The 22,007-nt window shown below is 40.3% G+C and overlaps 1 protein-coding gene across 3 annotated transcripts in view; it reads right to left on the minus strand.

The window, feature by feature from the left end:
* Positions 1-352: 352 nt before the first annotated feature.
* The window catches only part of LOC126292231 (centrosomal protein of 164 kDa), a 625,143-nt gene continuing 603,488 nt past the window's right edge, over positions 353-22,007 (minus strand). For 2 of the 3 annotated variants that reach the window (XM_049986106.1, XM_049986105.1), the window contains exons 21-23: positions 21,429-21,675; positions 9,930-10,073; positions 353-3,543 (exon numbers count right to left, since the gene is read on the minus strand). In XM_049986106.1, the coding sequence (XP_049842063.1) occupies positions 3,263-3,543; positions 9,930-10,073; positions 21,429-21,675 (672 nt within the window). In that variant the 3' untranslated portion in view covers positions 353-3,262. The remainder of the gene's footprint in view (positions 3,544-9,929; positions 10,074-21,428; positions 21,676-22,007) is intronic. The other variant, XM_049986107.1, reaches the window with a different exon arrangement.

Consider the following 22,007-nt stretch of genomic DNA (forward strand, 5'->3'; position numbering starts at 1 on the left):
TGTTGCTCATTTTTTATGTGGAGACAGCCTGTAATCAGTGGCAACAGAAAATGAATTAATGTCATGTCAGGCAAGTGTTGTGATGTTTATGTAAAAACTTTTCCTTGTCCTTGTACAGCTTGAGCATGTAATACACCTGTTCCGATGGCGGTGCGACGTTAAAATCTAACCATTCTTGTGTGTGGTTCTGAAAAGTAGTATTGTTTGTGAGTGTGAGAACCTGCCTCAGCTTCTGCTTGGAAAGTAGAATTTCTTTTGGCTATATATAAAAAATTATAATAAGAATATTCAAATTTGGAACTGAGGTTGTATTTGATTATCCCTCGCATAAATAAGAGTTGCAACATCACAATTTTTATTCTTTATTTTCAATCATATAGCATTATAACTACATGAATTAAATGCAGAATAATTCAAAATCAACTGATAATTATATGTTAACAACACATTCTTTGACAATTAACAAAAACCAAACTCCCGTACAGTTAAACATTTCAACAATTGTATACACAGAGATAAACTGCTAGAATGAATGAATATATTAACATTGTTTAAAAAAATTAATACACTTCATGATCAGTTTGCTAGCTTTTGCAGATTGTGCAACTTAAATAGTAATTGCTTATGAATGATACAAAAGTCTGCAATTCATACTCTTAGGCTTGAGAAACTTAGGAAAAATAGGGAATCTGAATGGCAAACAATGCCAGCCATAATTGCAAATGCAGAATCACAGTTGCTTTGATAATTCAGCAATACATGCTGACTTTAGAGAATATATTTTTTTGTTTATTTAAATCATTTTATCCTTGAGATCATAAACTTTATATTTTATGGCACACCATTAGACCAGATTCTTTCACCAACTTGTACTTCTTGTCACAGCTCATATCCACTTACATAATCAGTCATCTGCATACACTGAAATGTGTATACACTTAATTTACTAAATCTATAGTAAAATATATATCGGACGACTGCATATATTGACTTACCTCTCCTACTTTTTTAAAAAAGGAAGAATGCACAGTAATTCACTGAAGAGAGAGAAAAAATAGTTTTAAGTGGTTATTTTTTCCATCTGATTCTAAGCTGCAGCACTTTTGTTTGTCTTCTACAAAAGACAGCATTAGTTTTACTTGCATTTCTCTAGCGAGTAGCTTTGTTCGATGTTAGTCTTTTGATGTGAGATTGTGATTTATAGAGATATAGGAAGCACTGGTGTACAGCAAGTTTTTGGAGTCTTATTTGTAAGTAAACTGACATATTTCAATTAATATTGGAGAACTAAGGAAATTGCACATGCAGATGGGAACTTTTAAACATTACTATACCTGCAGCTTATTTTCTTTTTGCAGGGTAAGGATTTGGGAATATTATTTATTTTTTCGCTCTATCAGTGCTTTACGCACACATTAAAATAACATTTTTTTCTTTGCATTTTTTGAGATATAAAAAGTTTGGACGGGAAATAACGCCAGACACTAGAATCAAGCAAAAATCTTTCTTGTTGCTTGAGGAAGATTACTTGAGGAACTATTTGATGATAAACATTAAGCTATAGTAACAGTAGTTTTCCATGCAAGAATAGGTAAATTAATCTAATGCTTTGGGAAAACACACATGTAGCTTTTAGTATTGCTGAAATAAAATTAGTGGTACCACGAGAGAACTGTAATGCTACATTATTAAATATTAAAACCACATTCATTTCAAATATAAACATAAATGTAGTCATGTATGTCATGCAACAACATTTAAACGAGTAACATTTCATGTACATTCAACACTTACCCTGTAACATCACTGCAGACTGTATTAGAAAGCAAAGGTTAACATCATTGCCAAAAATTTTCCTTCTTTATGACATGTAAGGAGACTAAAATGGTACAGGCAGTCTTTTCAGATGTTCTCAGTTCACAAAAAATGTGCTGTTTATATTTTTCAAAAACGCGATACATTTTCCAGGCTTGTTATGTTTTCTTTCCTTATAACTTCCTGCTATGATGCTCCTACTGAAAGCTAGCAAGTTGTAAAAAATAACTTGTCAATCAGTAGAAACCGAAATTGAGCAGACCTTTGCACAGCAGTCCTGAAACCCCCGTTCCCCAAAGAGCTTTAGAAAAACAATTTCTGTTTAGTTGCTACAAAGCTGGTGCTTCAAACAGCTTATTATATTTAGGAACCATCAAAACATTTCAGTTATGTTCAGAGAGAGAATACGTGAAGCTTAAGAATGATGGATTTCTAGCTCCATAGAATTTAAGCCATTATACACTACTTAGTGGCAAGAGCATAACTCAGGTCAAACTCCGTGAAATCGTAGATGTTAAGAGTTTTTGTAATGGGAGCCTTATTTTGAATAATTAAATCTCCATCCTGTAAGTTTACTAAATATTGCCTTTCCCATCTTGTTGTACTTTCTCAGAAACAGTTTATGGACTGAATGACATTGATATTAACACCAAATATATTCTGACACAAAAATTGAACAGAACCCTGTAAAATGTTTTATATGGAAACACGGCCCATTGTTCTGGTATTTCTTTCATTACAAGAAACACCTTTCTGTGAAAGGTTTCACTTCATTTTGTTCACTTATAGAAGTCCAGAACATCAGTGTTTTTTGATACTCTTGCATCTGCAAAGTTTGAATAAATGAGAATACTGTGTTTTCATGGGAACAGGGAATGTATCTCACAAGAAGCAGGTTACAAATGTTACACATCATTTGTTAACTTGATGACATTATAAAACTCTTTAACTTTTTGACACTGTTCAACAACTGATACACATGTTTAATTTTGTGTAACACAAACATAATATTTGCTAATAATGCCTTGCATTCAATATTGTTTGTGCTACATTCAGAAAAAAACTATCAAAAACTCTCAATGTACCACTGATAGTACATGAGTGTTTGTCTCGATGAGTAGGGTGAAAACAGTAGGCAGTAATACTATACTCCCAAGTGCAACCATTTTTTGCAGAAAGAATATCATTGTTGCAAAAGTTACAACAAAACGTGAGCCCTCGAGAAAATTGACAGGGAAGGGGTGGCGGGTGGAACAATTGTCTACTGCTCGTAAGCATACAAATAAATTGGTTTGAATATGGCTGCAGTAAGAGTTACTTCCTGTCTCTGAACATAAGATGATTTTAAATTGGAAATATTGCAGTATGCGGAGAGCAGTAAATCGTACAGTTGTGCTTAAGAATGTGTTGCCACTTGACAGGGAACGAGGTAGCTGAGCTGAGTAGCTCAGATAGCAGCGGTCGTGACACGTGTCTGGCCGGGCCCCGGAGACACGCCCCGTGCCGCATTTCCGTCGAGTCGAGCCTGCCGCAACCAGTCCCTCAGGCTGCGCGTCCGCTCCACGAGCGAACGGTCGAGGCCCGACTGAGTGGGGGTGGTGTCGGGTACTCCTCCGTAGCGCCGAAGCTGAGCTGGTGGCGGTGGGTGGTGGTATGCGGGAACTGCCACCGGCACCGTAACGGGCGGCACCCACGTGTACGCCAAGGGTGGTGGAGGCGGCAGGCTGTCTGCACATACAAATTGACCTGGGTATAAAATCTGAGTGGACTGTGCCAGCAACTGTCAATAGCTTGAACATTAATGCTGTATACTTTAACTCAAATAGCGAGGGCCAATAAATGAGAGAACTGTTGCACAGTCATCTTGGCAGTCCGTGTATCCAATTTGCTGATTGAAATAGTACGTGGAGGAATGGGAAAGAAAACTGAGGATCTGTTAGATGGTAATCAGTATGGCTTTAGGAAAAAAGAGCCAGTGTTGATATTACACTTGATTTAAGAAAAATCAAACCACTTTTTACAGGATTTGCCAGCCTAGAGAAAACATCAGATAAAATAAAGTGGTTGTGAGATGTTTGAAATCCTAATAACAATATGTATACACTATAGAGTGAGACAAATAGTATACAATATGCACAAGAGCCAAGATGCATAAATTAAAATAGAAGACAGTGAGGAGAGCTCAGATTAAAAAGGATGTACGACAAGGCTGTACTCTTTCTCCTCTACTGTTCATCAAAAAAGTGATTAAGGAAAGAAAACGAACGTTCAACAGTGGGATTAAAATTCAGGGTGAAAGGATATAATAATGAACGGGATTTACTGATTGGACCTTAATACCAGCATCAGCACGAGAAGACACTTATTTAACATTCACAGAAAAACCACAACTATAAATACGGTAATCACTGCAAGCTCCCAACATCCATGCAGTCAGATTTGCAGCTTTCCATTTGATAATGCAGCATGTTGTATCAGTTCCATTATCTGTATCTACCTTTCAAACAGAACAATAGACTATCAAACTTTTTGCTTCCAGAAATGTCAATAGCTCTGCCCTGATTGATAATAAATATATAAAAAAGAAAATGCCTAGGTTACACCACTTCTGTATGCTATCCAACAGTAACCATTCCATAGTAAAAATTGGTGTACCATTCCATATGTTGGCAACTCTGCTAAAAGTAGTCTCACAACTAGACCTGCATATAATATTATTGTTATTGTGGTCTTCAGTCCAGAGACTGGTTTGATGCAGCTCTCCATGCTACTTTATCCTGTAATACTATACTCATCTTCATCTCCCAGTACCTACCGCAACCTACATCCTTCTGAATCCACTTATTGTATTCATCTCTTGGTCTCCCTGCACAGTTTTTACCCTCCATGCTGCCCTCCAATACTGAATTGGTGATCCCTTGATGCCTCAGAACATGTCCTACCAACCTATCCCTTCTTCTAGTCAAGTTGTGCCACAAATTTCTCTTCTCCCCAATTCTATTCAATACCTCCTCATTAGTGATGTGATCTACCTATCTAATCTTCAGCATTCTTCTGTAGCACCACATTTCTATTCTCTTCTTGTCTAAACTATTTATTGTCCACATTTCACTTCCATACATGGCTACACTCCATACAAATATTTTTAGGAATGACTTCCTGACACTTATATCTATACTTGACGTTAACAAATTTCTCTTCTTCAGAAATGCTTTCCTTGCCATTGCCAGTCTACATTTTATATTCAATCCACTTCGACCATCATCAGCTATTTTGCTACCCAAATAGCAAAACTCATCTACTACTTTAAGTGTCTCATTTCCTAATCTAATTCCCTCAGCATCACCCGACTTAATGCAACTGCATTCCATTATCCTCGTTTTGCTTTTGTTGATGTTCATCTTATATCCTCCTTTCAAGACACTGTCCATTCCATTCAACTGCTCTTTCAGATCGTTTGCTGTCTCCAATAGAATTACAATGTCATCGGCGAACCTCAGAGTTATGCTTTCTTCTCCATGGATTTTAATTCCTACTCTGAATTTTTCTTTTGTGTCCTTTACTGCTTGCTCAATATACAGACTGAATAACATCAGGGAGAGGCTACAACCCTGTCTCACTCCCTTCCTAACCACCACTTCCCTTTCACGTCCCACAACTCTTATAACTGTCATTTGGTTTCTGTACAAATTGTAAATAGCCTCTCGCTCCTTGCATTTTATCCCTGCCACCTTCAGAATTTGAAAGAGAGTATTCCAGTCAACAATGTCAAAAGCTTACTCTAATTCTACAAATGCTAGAAACATAGGTTTGCCTTTCCTTCATCTATCTTCTACAATAAGTTTTAGGGTTAGTATTGCCTCACGTGTTCCAACATTTCTGCAGAATCCAAACTAACCTTCCCCGTGGTTGGCCTCTACCAGTTTGCCATTTATCTGTAAGGAATTTGCATTATTATTTTGCAGCCATGACTTATTAAACTGATAGTTCAGTAATTTTCACATCTGTCAACACCTGCTTTTTGTGGGATTGGAATTATTATATTCTTCTGGGAGCCTGAGGGTATTTTGCCTGTCTCATACATCTTGCTCACCAGATGGTAGTGTTTTGTTAGGACTGGCTCTCCCAAGGCTGTCAGTAGTTCTGATGGAATGTTGTCTACTCCCAGGGCCTTGTTTCAACTTAGGTCTTTCAGTGCTCTATCAAACTCTTCACACAGTATTATATCTCCCATTTCATCTTCATCTAGATGCTCTTCCATTTCCATAATATTGTCCTCAAGTATGTCACCCTTGTATAGACACTCCATATACTCCTTCGACCTTTCTGCTTTCCCTTCTTTGCTTAGAACTGGGTTTCCATCGGAGCTCTTGATATTCATACAAGTGGTTCTCTTTCCTCCAAAGGTCTCTCTAATTTTCCTGTAGGTCGTATCTATCTTACTGCTAGTGAGATATGCCTCTACATCCTTACATTTGTCCTCTAGCCATCCCTGCTTAGCCATTTTGCACTTCCTGTAGATCTCATTTTTGAGACATTTGTATTCCTTTTTGCCAGCTTCATTTACTGCATTTTTATATTTTCTCCTTAAATTTGATATGTCTTCTGTTACCCAATGATTTATACAAGCCTTTATCTTTTTACTTTCTTGTTCCTCTACTGCCTTCATTATTTCATCCCTCAAAGCTACCCATTCCTCTTCTACTGTATTTCTTTCCCACATTCCTGTCAATCATTCCCTAATGCTCTCCCCGAAACTCTCTACAACCTCTGGTTCTGTCAATTTATCCATGTCCCATCTCCTTAAATTCCCACCTTTTTGTGGTTTCTTCAGTTTTAATCTACAGTTCATAACCAATAGATTGTGGTCAGAGTCCACATCTGCCTCTGGAAATGTCTTACAATTTAAAACCTGGTTCCTAAATCTTTGTCTTACCATTATATAATCTATCTGACACCTTTTAGTATCTCCAGGCTTCTTCCATGTATACAATCTTCTTTTATGATTCTTGAACCAAGTGTTACTTATGATTAAGTTGTGCTCTGTGCACAATTCCACCAGGTGGCTTGCTCTTTCATTTCTTACCCCCAATCCATATTCACCTACTACATTTCCTTCTCTCCCTTTTCCTACTACCGAATTCCAATCACCCATGACTATTAAATTTTCGTCTCCCTTCACTATCTGAATAATTTCTTTTATCTCATCCTACATTTCATCAATCTCTTTGTCATTTGTGGAGCTAGTTGGCATACTAACTTGTACTACTGTCGTAGGCATGGGCTTCATGTCTATCTTGGCTACAATAATGCATTCACTATGCTGTTTCTAGTATCTTACCCACACTCCTATTTTTTTCATTCATTATTAAACCTACACCTGCATTACCCCTACTTGAATTTGTATTTATAGCCCTGTATTCACCTGACCAGAAGTCTTGTTCCTCCTGGCACCGAACTTCACTAATTCCCACTGTATCTAAATTTAACCTGCCCAATACCCTTTTTAAATTTTCTAACCTACCTGCCCAATTAAGGGATTTGACATTCCACTCTCCGATACATAGAACACCAGTTTTCTTTCTCCTGATAATGATGTCCTCCTGAGTAGTCCTGTGAGAAAACTGGAAAATAAGAGAACTGAAGTGTTTGGAATGTGGTGTTACAACAAAAAGTTGATGGTAAGATATTTAATGGGTTGGTTCTATGCGAATTCATACGGAAAGGTATATGTGTAGAGCACTGAGTAAGAACAGGGATAGGATGGCTTCATCTCTGAGTAGCACTTGAGCCCTACTATCATTTTTGCTGTATATTCCAGTCTCTTTCTTCCATTACAGTTTTTGCTGTCTACTGCTCCTGATGTCTTACCCTATATCCTGTCATCCTATCCCTGTTCCTACTCAGTGCTCTACACATATACCTTTCCGTATGAATTCGCATCTCTTCATCTCTGAGTAGCACTTGAGCCCTACTATCATTTTTGCTGTATATTGCAGTCTCTTTCTTCCATTACAGTTTTTGCTGTCTACTGCTCCTGATGTCTTACCCTATGTCCTGAGATTGGTAAAAGACAGGAATTCATGTCAAGCTACACCAAACCAATCAGAAGTTTTTCTGAATTTATAAATGTGTTCTTTCATTATGGAATCTACAGAATATAATAAGTGAAAATTTCTTAGGGTCTGATTGTTGTTATTAATTTGAAGTGCACTACATGTAGATGACTCAGTGTTCTCACACCATCTTTAAAACTCTGTCACACTATTTGATGAACAAAAAGCATCCTGACTGTTTAATGCCATTTAATATAATTATATATAAAGGCAGATCTGGTTCGAGAACATTTTTCCACACAGTTAACTTGTCATTTGATGCATCCCGCCCCCATCCTCTACGTGGCTCATTTCCTTTGTACACTTTCATCTTTATCAATTTTCACTACTAATTGTTACACACACTTCATATGGGTCTTGCACTTTTGTGCCTCTCTCAGCTTGGTGCTCCAAGCAGCCACTACTAATTGTGGTATGTCGTGTATAGAAATCATACAGCTGTGACACTTCTGCCACCTCCACGATCTAGGCACCCCGAATGGTGGCTCGTGTCAGTTAGGCCTCAAATTGGCCCTGTCTAGAGTTGTTACAGCTCCAATGTAAACAAAGCCTCCTGTATTTAGCCTTTGACTTTGCTCCCCAATCTGAAGATTGGAACAAGGCTTATACATAGTTTGTCTGAGAAAATCTGCTTTCTACTCTTGTGTGTCTTCAGAAGTGACTGTCACTTTAATAATCAGATCACATCACATTTGTTCATTTATTATTAGAAAATATATGCTCCTAGTTAAGTGCTGCAATACTTAAGGAAACTGTATTAAATTAGGACAACATGCCTTGTCAGACTGATAATTTTCTCATTGTTTCCACAATTATATCATGTAATGTCCCTTGAACAAGATCATGGACAGCTTTTTTGATAATAGTGCACAAGTAATTCCATGCCAACATCATGTTAACTCAGTAATGGAAATATGAATTATATCATGAAGTGGTATAAAGCATTTATGAACCAATTTAATTCTTTTGCAGTCTTGCCTAATAAAGTGAGAGCAGTTGGCATCACTTATGGCTGTGCATGTTAGTGTTTGCATTTAGATTTCTCTAAATGATATGTTTCTTACTATCTACCCTCCTATTTTCTCCATACTCTCTCTCTCTGCCCCTCTCTGTACACTTACATACTTGCTCCATATGTCTCTCTCTTTTTGTGATCAGGGTAGAATAATTTCCACTTTGTGACACATTTTAGCCCAGTTACTTACTGTAGTATTTATTATTCTGATATTTGATGAACTAAAGTGTTCAAGTATCAATAAAAAGGCCACTTATTGCACAATTGTATATTCAAAGCCATTTAACTAAAAGTGCATCAGGAGCCACAGAGAAGAAATTTTTGGGAAGGTGAGAACATGAAGCTCACTTTCTGCAAGTGCATCCAAACTTAATTACCTCAATAATTTAAAATTTCAGCTCATGAACTTTTTGATGTACTTCATATTCCACACTAGCTTACCACATAAATAGTGCACATGTGTATGTTTATTACACACTTAGAAGTTGATGACAATAATAGTAATGATAATAACAAAGTCCTACTGATGGAAATATTGTACCAGAATCTGAAAGTCAATGGAACAACAGCAAATCATTGATACAGTAAGAATTTAGTCTCTGTTTTTCAATAGTATTACTATTTAATTTTTGGTTGACTGTATTCAGTGACTGACTTAATTTTGTAATAAGAGAATTTAAGCACATCATCAAGCACTTTCAATAAAGTCTGTTGCTGCATTACAGTGGCTATTTTACTGATGTCAATCATGAACTTTATTGTCAAACTGTTAACTGCTAAACATTCTAGTCAACATTTTCTTTATTTATTTTCAATTAATTGTACTTTGTGGCAAGTATCTACTTACAGAACGCAAATGAGAGTCATGCCTGCTTAAGGTCATGCATTGTACTATCAATTTAGTTTCAAAGCTCCTTATTTTTAATATGCCGTACATAAAAGAAACACCATTTTAAATGCTGCTGAAAATAGTATATACTGACTTGATGCAATATTTCCATCCTTTTGCTGCTTGTTGAGGACATCCCATATCTCTCTAATTTCAGTGTTAAGGTTCTCCAGGCTCTTAATGATCTCTGTCGACTCCTGATAGTGGGCCCCTCTGCGAGTCATGTCATTAACTTGACCTGCAGGAGCATTCAGACACACTGAAAGCATGTTTTACAGGGGAAATACTTTCACGCTGCCAATATGATAACAGAATATCATTAAAGAACAGTGCAGATTAAGTGTCAAAATAAACAAGAAATTGAGAAACCAAAATATCGGGTTACAGTAACACTTGAACAGGTTCTGTTACATAAAAGGTAAAATTGTTACAAGATTGGTAGGCACAGTAAACAATTATTGTCAACTGTCTCATGAGATTTTAAAATATAAAATTCTGTTTGGAAGGCAGAAGAGGTACAGGTTTCCAGAAAACTGAAATCAGTTTCATTGAACAGAAATATTTTTACGGGAAGTAATCCACAGATCAAATAATAGAAAGGGGAAGGGTTGGAAAGGCTTTTAAAGGGTTGTGATTTCATAACTGTAGGATACCTGCTTCTGCTCTTATCTCCATTCATTTGCCTTTTAGCCTCTAGGGAAGTAGTATCTCAAAATAACATGAAGAACTGAGTAGCATGTCACTGATTTTGCCTTTTTAACATGTAGTAAGAAATGCTCGTTTGCTTTTGACTGATGCACTGATTAGTAGTACAATGCAATAATTCTCAACTTCTTGAAAACCTTCAATGCAGTTCCATGTCATCACCTAGCAAGCCAGATTGCCGACCTTCCTTAGATCATTAACCCTAAGTGCAATCAGACATTGCCTAGTACCCCCACTCTTCCCCCTCCCTTCCTCTCACCATCTGTAGAATGAAAGACTTTTCTTAGAACACTTTTATTTTAAAAATGGTGAAAGATGGATGACATTTAGTTTGTTTCTTTGTTTATTGGTGTGTGTGTGTGTGTGTGTGTGTGTGTGTGTGTGTGTGTGTGTGTGTGTGTGTGTGTGTGGGTTAGAATGAATGACAAAGGAATTTGTGGTGCGGTACACACTTGTTACAAAACATGCTTCCCCTGCATTATTCCTCTTTATTGCGGCACTTGCATGACCTGCACATTGCAACCCTATTTAAAACCAAACAAGTTCAGACGTGTGCTGTATACTTACTGTTCGTAAATCACTTCATTGCTGCATGCCTAACTTCTGAACCGGCAGAAATTTGATGACTTCAGACTGTCAGTGCTTTGTGGCTAATCACACTAATAATAAAACTGTGCATGGCACTATAACAGCCCTTACATAGTTACTGTTGTGTCATGCTGTCACTTAATTAATTTATCTGTTTTGAAGGGAGTAATGAAGCACTTTCTGGACTACTACAGCTACAATCTACAACTCAGAGAAGACATTTTGTTGAGATATTTAGCATTTGTTACACATATGTCTCATTTTTATGACCAGTGATGTATGGGACAAAGCACAAGAAATGTGTGTAGTGCATGGACTATGTGAGGAACTTGTGACCACCATATTAACGCTACTAACTGAGAAAACTTATATAATCAGTATAACAGTCTTACAAAATTGTGATAATGGAAATGATCTTTTGAAAATCATTTATTTTTGTGACTAACACAGAATCAAATTGTTTAGTTTTTACCCGTCAGAAAATTTCTTTTCGTTCCTCAGGGGCTAATTGCCCTTAGGTTAGGAACCATTACAGTAGACAAAATATGTAATTGTGAATTATCAAAACAGTTATGTGTCTGGGTAGAAGACTTGCTATTTTCAACAGAGCACTGGTTCTTAATGGAAATCAGTACCTGAAGCAAATTCATGCAACTGACCTTCAACCTAAGTAAATGCAACATAATGGTTCCAATAGATGAACAGACCCTGTAATTCTCGGCTACACAATTGATGATCAGTCCCTGTAACTATGCACAACTGTTAAATATCCAGGAGTATGTATCTGGAGTAATTTAAGATTGATCAACAACATGAGTCTGTTTGTGGGGCACATGCCAGACGGATTTACTGCAAGCATCCCAAGGAAGTGAAATTCACACATTAAGGTCATTTAAAAAACCATTGTCAAGTATCACACAAACACACACAGACAGAGAGAGAGAGAGAGAGAAAGAGAGAGAGAGAGAGAGAGGATGCATTTTGCCACGGATGTATAAGAGCAGTCAAATGAAAATGAAACAGATGGAAAGAAAGTAAGTAAATTGTTTATTATTTGCAATGTAATCACCACAACTATTAATAGTCAATAGTCACAGACAAGTATTTGTGGTTGTATGCAGAACCATGACTGTACCCATGTGTCCACCTCATCATCCAAAGCAAATCAATGGCCACAAATGTCTTTCTATAAGGCTCCAAAGATATGAAAATCACATGGGGAGATACTGACACTTAATGGAGGAGATCTAAGGGTTTCTTAGGAAAACTTCAGCAGTGAAGTTGAAACAACCTTGGCAGCATTGCCACCTGGATGGAATCACGGTTCCATAGGTGACCGCAAATATTTTCCCCCTTGACCATCTTGTCTCACAATGGGATAAATGTATTAAGAGTTATAGCAATTACTTTTCAAATAATAAACAGTTTGCTTACTTTTTTCCCATGTGTTTTGTTTTTCAATACAAACAACTTTCTGTGGAGGACAGCCACAGCTCAGAATCATTATTAATAACAATGACAACACTCAATAACCATTCAAATTATCACAAAAATTACAACAATTAAAATGTCTAGAATTATGAGGTGTTTCCAAAAGTCACATATCTGTATGAAGATACTTTATTTGCAACTACCGGTTTTACCTCAGTATAGATGCATCTTCAGGGAATGGAATTTCATGTGACTAGGGCCTCCCATTGGGTAGACCATTTGCCGGGTGCAAGTCTTTTAATTTGATGCCACTTCGGCAACTTGCACATTGTTGGGGATGAAATGATGATGATTAGGGCAACACAACACTCAGTCCCTGAGTGGAAAAAATCTCCGACCCAGCCGCGAATCGAACCCAGGCCCTTGGGAATGACAGTCTACCACACTGACCACTCAGCTACCAGGAGCAGACATCTTCAGGTTTATAATGGTTATATTTCCATAATGTAGATGGACAATTATGGAATCCCAGTTTCTGGGAAAGTTGAACCACACGGTAGCTTGTCATAATGAAATTGAGTACACCCAAAAGATGCCTGTAAAAATGTACAAAGCATGACCACAGAATGAGCCAGGCTGGATAACACCACATAGGATATATTATAATACCCAGTAGACACCAACTGTATAAAACCAGTGAAGTAAAACTTAGAGTCCCATGTAACGTGCTTGCTTCCATTGTATTGATAGATGGACAATGTGGCGTAAGCAGCACGTGGAGGCTAGCAATACACTGGAAGATCTGCCCCTTGTATTTCAATAGCATCAGAGCATTCCAGAAATCCTTGAAAAAAACTCCAATGATGCAATAAGTTGCTGTTCTGAGAGCTCACATTACAAGAGAAAATGAGATTCATATTACTTTTTCAAATTTTACCTCATGTAGTGAGCATGAGGGCCAGATTAGACAATATTAGAGAGGTTGAGAATGGTAATGAATCCATATCTTCCCATTCATCTTTTACAAATAGAATAAAGGAAAGGTAGATGTCTTGAAAAGGGATGTAGCTACACACACACACACACACACACACACACACACACACACACACACACACACATGACTGCAATCTCAGGCAACTGAAACCACACTGCGAGCAGCAGCATCAGTGTATAATGGGAGTGACGACTGCATGGGAGTAAGGAGGAGGCTGGGGCAGAGAGGGGGAGGGGTTGAGGGTATGTTTTGTTGGACAGTGAAGTGCTGCAGGTTAGAGGGAGGGCAGGGGACAAAGGAGAGGGGGGGGGATGGCAGAAAAGGAGAGAAGTAAAAAGACTGAGTGCGATGGTAGAATGACGGCTGTTTAGTGCTGGAAATGGAAACAGGGAAGGGGCTGAATGAGTGAGGACAATGACTAACAAAGGTTGAGACCAGGAGGGTTACGAGAACATAAGATGTATTGCGGGGAAAGTTCCCACCTGTGCAATTCAGAAAAACTGGTGTTAGTGGGAAGGATCCATATGGAACAGGCTGTGAAGCAGTCATTGAAATGAAGGATGTCATGTTTGGCTGCAGGCTCAGCAACAGGGTGGTCCACTTGCTTCTTGGCCACAGTTTGTCGATGGCCATTTAAGCAGACAGACAACTTGTTGGTTGTCATGCCCACATAGAATGCAGCACCGTGACTGCAGCTTAGCTTGTAGTTCACATGACTGGTTTCACAGGTAGCCCTGCCTTTGATAGGATAGGTGATGTTAGTGACCGGATTTGAGTAGGTGGTGGTGGGAGGATGTGTGGGACAGGTCTTGCATCTATGTCTATTACAGAGGTGTGAGCCATGAGGTAAGGGGTTGGAAGAAGGGGTTGGAAGCAGGGGTTGTGTAAAGATGGACGAATATATTTTGTAGCTTCAGTGGATGGTGGAGTATCACTGTGGGAGGAATGGGAAGGATAGTGGGCAGGACATTTCTCATTTCAGGGCACAACGAGAGGTAGTCGAAATGCTGGCAGAGAATGTAATTCAGTTGCTCCAGTCCTGGGTGGTACTGAGTTATGAGGGGAATGCTCCTCTGTGGCCGGACAGTGGGACTTTAGGAGGTGGTGGGAGACTGGAAAGTTAAGGCATGGGAGATCTGTTTTTGTACAAGGTTGGGAGGATAATTATGGTCTGTGAAGGCTTCAGCAAAACTCTCAGTATTTCGAGAGGGACCACTGATCACTGCAGGCTGTACGAAAGGGACTTCTTGGTATGGAACAGGTGGCAGCTGTTGAAGTGGAGGTATTGATGATAGATAGTAGCCATCTTTGAGATGGAGGTCAATATTTAGGAAGGTGGCTTGTTGGCTTGAGTAGGACCAGGTGAAGCAAATGGGGGAGAAGTTGTTGAGGAGCTGGTGGAATGTGGATAGGGTGTCCTCACCCTCAATCAAGATCATGAAGTTGTTGAGGAGAAGTTGTTGAGGAGCTGGTGGAATGTGGATAGGGTGTCCTCACCCTCAATCAAGAATCTGAACAAGGTGAGGGGTTAGGGTTCTGGGTTTTTAGGAAGGATTCCTCTAGATGTCCCATCAATAGGTTGGCATAGGATGGTGCCATGTGGATTTGCTTGTAGGTAATGCCTTCAAAGGAGAAGTAATTGTGGGTGAGGATGAAGTTGGTTATGGCGACTAGGAAGGTTGGTTTGGAATCTGTTAGGCATTGGGAAAGGTAGTGTTCAATAGTGGTAAGGCCATGGGAATTAGGAATGCTAGTGTTAAGGGAAGAGGCATCAATAGTGATGAGCAGGGCATCTTGTGGTAAAGGGACAGGAACTATGGAGAATCGGTGGAGTAAATGGTTGGTATCTTTTATATAGGAGGGTAGGTTCTGGGTAATAAGTTGAAGGTGTTAGTCTATGAGAGCAGAGATTCTCCCAGTGGGAGCACAGTAACAGGCCACAATGGGGCGTCCTGGGTGGTTAGGTTTATGGGCTTTAGGAAGCAGGTAGAAGGTAGGAGTGTGGGGATTGGTAGGGGTGAGCAGGGAGATGGACTCTGGGAAGAGTTTCTGGGATGGGCCTAAGGATTTGAGTAGTGACTACAGAGCCTGCTGGATTTCTGTAATAGAGTCACTGTGGCAAGGTTTGTAGGTGGCATCTGACAGCTGGTGGAGTCCTTCTGCCAGGTAATCCTTGTGGTTCAAAACAAAATTGGTGGAGCCTTTGTACACAGTTAGAATTATAAGGGGGCGAGATCAGTTTTAGATGGTGGACTGCAGTTCTTTCTGTGGATGTAAGTTTAGTTTGCATGTTGAGGGATTTGGGTAATGATGGTGAGGCAAGGTTTGAGGTTAAGAAATTCTGGAAAGTTAATGGGGGGGGGGGGGTGATTTGGGGGCAGTGGGGGTGGATCACGGTTGGATGGAGGAGTGAACTGAGTTAGGCAGGGTTCAACATTGGTCTTTGGTTGAGTCTGATTGGTAGGATTGGTGGCAAAAAAGTGTTTCCGCTTTCTCTAAGATGACACTGAACAGAACACATGAGAAAGCATTCCCTTGTCTGAGACCTTTCTCAATCTCAGATGTTTCTAAGATGACCCCTTGGAAATGCTCTGCTGCCCCTGACCAATCCATACAAGTTAGCATCATTCTCACTAGCTTCTCAGCGATTCTGAAGCCATGCTGTGTGTATATGCTATTTCCGCAGATGCTGTCATTTGCACACTGAAAATCAACAAACAGACTTCAGACATCTTTGTCCTACCTGTATTCCCAGTGTTTTTCAAACAATTGTCTTAGAGTGAAAATGTGATGTATATCCGCATGTTTGTATGTTAGGGCCGGCCGGTGTGGCCGAGCAGTTCTAGGTGCTGCAGTCTGGAACCGCGCGTCCACTACGGTCGCAGGTTCGAATCCTGCCTCGGGCATGGATGTGTGTGATGTCCTTAGGTTAGTTAGGTTTAAGTAGTTCTAAGTTCTAGGGGACTGATGACCTCAAATTTTAAGTCCCATAGTGATCAGAGCTATGTAAACCATTTTTTGTATGTTAGGAGAGAAACACCTACTGTGAAAAGTGCCACTGTTCCTATCTGATACAAATATTACAGTTAGACAGAACTTATGTTCTTGAGTCCAAGTATTTAGATATATTATGGAAGGAGTGGCTAGTGAGGTACTTTTTTACTTTCCACCGGCAGTCTGTAGAAAATTTTCACGGCAGAATATAAAAATATGTTCAGAACCACAAAGAGGTACACAGTCCATATGCAAATTATTTCTATTTCTAGTATTAAGATTGTGAACTGCTGAGTTCATCCTAAGTACACTCCTATTATTAATCACAAATACTGTCATGGAGTTCTTACTTCCCCTAAGAACCCTATGCCCCTGAAGAGACTTCTGTAAGATATTGGGTTATCAATTTTACACAATATTCTTATCACACATTTGTGCAGAATAAACACTTTTTCCATCTTAGCTGCAATGCCCCAGAAGATTATGCTATAGCGCAGAACTGAGAGGAAGTATGTAAAGTATGCTAACAATTTAGTCTTCAGTTCAATATAGAGAGTCATAGCTCTCAGTGCAGACAGAACTGAGTTTTATAACTAACTTACCACTATGCTTGTGCCACCTCAGTTTATTATCCATCTGAAACCCAGGAACTTCACAAATGGAGTCTCATCCAGTGTATGCCCATTGATCTTTAATTCTGGTCAACTGCCAGTCTCTGTACTAAGAAATCTCCATAGATCTTCCTGCATTTCACTACACCTGTCCCTTGATATACACTCAAAGTTACTGTCACATATGAAGACTTCTCTCTGTTAAGAATGCTATGCTGCACTCTATTTGTCAGCACCTCTTCAATCAAATCACAAAGTTTGTCTCATATGAGGTGGAATCCAAAATTTTTGGGACTGGTGCTGCCATCTGGACAGTAGATCTTTGCACCATTAGGTGGCGAGAGCTACATATCTGGTGAGTCAGTGTGCGGAGTGGCATTCAGACGGGAGGACATGTTGCATGTCCACATTGATTTCCATAATACTCTGTGTTTGGTGTGTGGTGATTTTAGGATGGATTCGCAAACAGAACAGCGCATGTGTATCAAATTCTGTGCGAACCTCGGGAAAAATGCTACGGTGGCCCTTGCAATGATTCGAGAAGTGTATGGGGGACAGAGCATGAACTGTACGTGTGTGTTTGAGTGGCATGCTCAGTTCAGGGCTGGCCACACAGACATCAAAGATGATGCTCAAACTGGAAGGCACATTAGCCATACAACGCCAGACATTGTTGCCAAACTTCAACAGTTGGCTCATGTGGATTGACGTCGAACCATTCAAGACCTTGCGGATGAAGTGGGTATTGGTTATGAGACATGTCAATGAATGTTGACTGATGAATTGGGCATGCATCGTGTTGCCGCAAAATTTGTGCCAAGGATCTTGACTGCCAATCAGAAGGCACAGCATGTTGAAGTGTGCACGGACCTTTGTCAGACCGCATCTAATGATCCAACCTTCTCGTCATGGGTTGTCACTGGCAACGAGAGTTGAATTTATGGTTATGACCCAGAGACAAAGCAACAATCCCAGTGGAAGAGCCTGGGCTCTCCAAGACCCAAAAAAGCGAGACAGGCGTAGAGCATGATCATCGTTTTCTTTGATACCAAGAGAATTGTGCACAAAGAATTTGTCCCACCCAACCAAACAGCGAATTCCACAAACTACTGTGACGTTTTGTGACAGCTACATTAAAACGTGCAGTGACGACTGCCCGAACTTTGGCGTCAAGGGAACTGGCTGCTGCATCACGACAATGTGCCCTGTCACACGTCCTTGCTCACCAGGACCTTTTTGGCAAAAAACAACATGGCAGTTGTACCCCACCCACCGTACTCACCAGATTTGGCACCTTGCAACTTCACACTATTCCAAAAACTGAAACTTAAATTGAAAGGCCTTTGGTTCAACACTCTAGTCAGGATTCAAGTAGCATCACTGGCAGTGATAAACACCCTCAAAGAACAGGATTTCCAGAAAATGTTAGACCAGTGGCAGAACTGCTGGGACCAGTGTGTACGTGCATATGGGAACTACTTTGAGGGTGAGGGTGACCATTAATCCAAAGGTAAGGTTTTCAACAGATGGGAGCACCAGTCCCAAAAATTTTACATACCACCTCATATTCTGTATGTTCATATTTCATTCAATAAGTGACAGCGTGGTACTGAATCAAATGTTCTCCAGTAGTCAAGAAATGTAGCATCGATCTGGTGACCAGTGTGTACTGCTTTCTGTGTCTTGTGGACAAACAGAGGAAGCTGTGTTTCATACAACTGTTGTTTTCAGAACTTGTGTTGATTCATACAGAGAAGATTTTGGTCTCCAAAAGGTCATAATATGCAAGCACTTGTTACAAAATTCTACAACAGACTGATATCAGTAAAATATGTCTACAGTTTCATGCATCTGTTTGACAACCCTTCTTGAAAATGGAAATGATTTGAATATTTTTCCAATCTATGGTCGGCTGCTCTGCAGCTGAAACTGTGCTGTGCCAGCAATCTTGGTCGTTTTGCTTAATAGATTGCTACACACCATATAGTGGAGATGTTCAGTCTCCAGTCACTTCCCCCCTCCCCACCACCACCACAACCACCACCCAACATTCTACCGTCCAGCCACAGAGGAGCATTAGCCTCATGACTCAGTACTACTCAGGACTGGAGCAACTGAATTAGTTTCTGTGGCAGGGTTTTGACTACCTCTCATTGTGCCCTGAAATGAGGAATGTCCTAATTTCCTATGTGGTGTCACCGCCAGACACCACACTTGCTTGGTGGTAGCCTTTAAATCGGCTGCGGTCCGGTAGTATACGTCAGACCCACGTGTTGCCACTATCAGTGATTGCAGACCGAGCACCGCCACACGCCATGTCTAGAGAGACTTCCTAGCACTCGCCCCAGTTACAACCGACTTTGCTAGTGATGATTCACTGACAAAATATGCTCTCATTTGCCAAGATGATAGTTTAGCAAAGCCTTCAGCTACGTCATATGCTATGACCTAGCAAGGCACCAGTATCAGTTACTATTGATATTGTGAATCATGTACCGTCAAAACCAACGTTCATCATTAATGGATTAAAGTTAAGTATTCCACCAGCTATGTCTGTTTTTCTAAATTCTAATTTCCTTGTCATGTTCCAGACCTCATGCCAGCCTGTGTGACCTAAAACACGTGCCTTTCGGCCTCCTCTAGTAACACGGTGTTGGCTCTCCTGCCAACCACAACATCCTACCCACTATCCTTCCCTCCCGTCCCACAATAGTATTCTGCACTATCCATTGAATCTACACAATATCCTCACCCATACCTACACAACCCCTGCTCTCAACCCCTTGTCTCATGGCTCATATCCCCATAATAGGCCTAGATGCAAGGCCTGTCTCATATATCCTTCCACTCCAGTCCAGTCACAAGGCAGGGCTACCTGCGAAACCAATTATGCGATCTACAAGCTAAGCTGCAACAACTATGTGGGCATGACAACCAACAAGCTGTCTATCCACATGAATGGCCACAGACGAACTGTGGAAAAGAACCAGCTGGATCACCGATTTGCTGAGCATGCCACCCAACACGACATTCTTTATTTCAGTGACTGTTTTATAGCCTGTGCCATCTGGATCTTTCCTACCAACACCAGTTTTTCTGACTTGTGAAGGTGGGAATGCTTCCCTGTTCCCATTCCAGCACAGCCAGCTATTCCAGCAACACATCCCCCATTGTTTTTACTTCTCTCCTTTTCCACTCCCCTCTCCCCTCTCTCCACCCATCCCCCCCCCCCCCTTTCTCCCTCACTCTAACATTCCAACTGATCTTAGGTGCCTAGCTCCACCCCATCCCACAAGGAGCACTTTGCCATCCGCCACCCCTATGCTGCTATCCCTCCCCCTCCGTGCCCCAGTCTCCTCCTTACCCCCACCACCCTGTCAGCCTCTCCCATAATGTGCTGCTGCTCAGAGTCTGGATTCGGCAGCTAGAGACAGTTATCATGTGTGTGTGTGTGTGTGTGTTTTGTCTAATTCAGAAGAAGGCCTTTTGGCTAGAAGCTTACTTGCTTAGCAGCCTTTTTGTTGTTCCTGTGTGTACCACAGAAGCCAATGGCACAGGAAATGTTTCAAATGTTCAACATTGGGTTCTCTTCTCTGTGACGAAGGACTTCCCCTTCAAAGTTGAGCATGCAGTATGTCCATGGGGCACTGCACTCAATTGTCCTTGTTACAAATGTACCAGTTTGTCACAGACATTGTTGTAGTCAGATGAAAATAGTATTTGAAAGAAGATCGCAATCCAATACTTGTATTGTGCATCCCCTTCTGTGAAGCCGAACCTTTGAAAGTGGTTTGTTCTTCACACATATTTTATATCTAAATGGTACATTTATGGACATGGGTTCCTTATCAGAACTTTATCTACTATTTCTCTCTACAACCCCTCGAAGCCTGTAATTAAGAATAGTGAAATGCATTGTGCAAGCATTCACTGAAAACATTGTTTTGCTAAATTCAATAGTGCTTGAAATATTCAAGGTTAACAGTCAAGGTATGCCCCTTGTGCTTTGTTGTAATGGTCGACCAGTAAAAGTTTTACACATTAGAATAAGTATTACATCATCATTGTTTATGTCCAGGGAGTGTTGCTGCAGTGTGATTTAAAAATTAGGAAAAAACGAAGGACAAGAGAGACTATCATTGGCATGAAGATCATTTAATCAGAGATATAAGAATTAGTTGACAATGGAAAGACAATTTGGGTGATAGAGAGAGAGAGAGAGAGAGAGAGAGAGGGGGGGGGGGCTAAGCTATTTGTTCTATATTACCTTGTGTGTCTGTTGCAAGCTCTGTGCTACTGAACCCAGAGCTCCCACTGTGAGATGAGAGGTCACTGAGTGTCGTCCCTCCTGGCCCACCGGAGATAGGATGTGCGTTGTCCACCTTGCCGTCGGGAGCAATCTCACCGGCTCGCTGCAAGGACTGCTCGAGGTGGCGCAGCCGGATGATCTTCTCCCCCAGCAGGCTCTTGGTGCGGTGCAGGCTCACCTCCATGTCTGTCAGCTCCCGCTCCTCCTGCCGGTACAATTCCCTCTCATTATCTTAAGAGTAGCCACACACTTAAGTGGAAACAATTTACTTAGCATATCATGGTTCGGATTCCGCAAAGGTTGCTCTGCTGAGAATGCTATTTATACATTTTCTCATCAAATTGTACAAGCCTTAAATAATAATACATCTCGAGTTGGTATTTTCTGTGATCTCTGCAAGGCCGTTGATTGTGTAGATCATGATACTTTCTTAGAAAAACTCAAGTTTTATGGAACTCATGCATTTACACATGACAGGTTTTAATCATACTTGACAAACAGAATGCAAATGAAAAAGGTTGCCCTGAATAATTAAGA

Source organism: Schistocerca gregaria, chromosome 9 (genome assembly GCF_023897955.1).
Source record: "Schistocerca gregaria isolate iqSchGreg1 chromosome 9, iqSchGreg1.2, whole genome shotgun sequence".
NCBI lineage: Eukaryota > Metazoa > Arthropoda > Insecta > Orthoptera > Acrididae > Schistocerca > Schistocerca gregaria.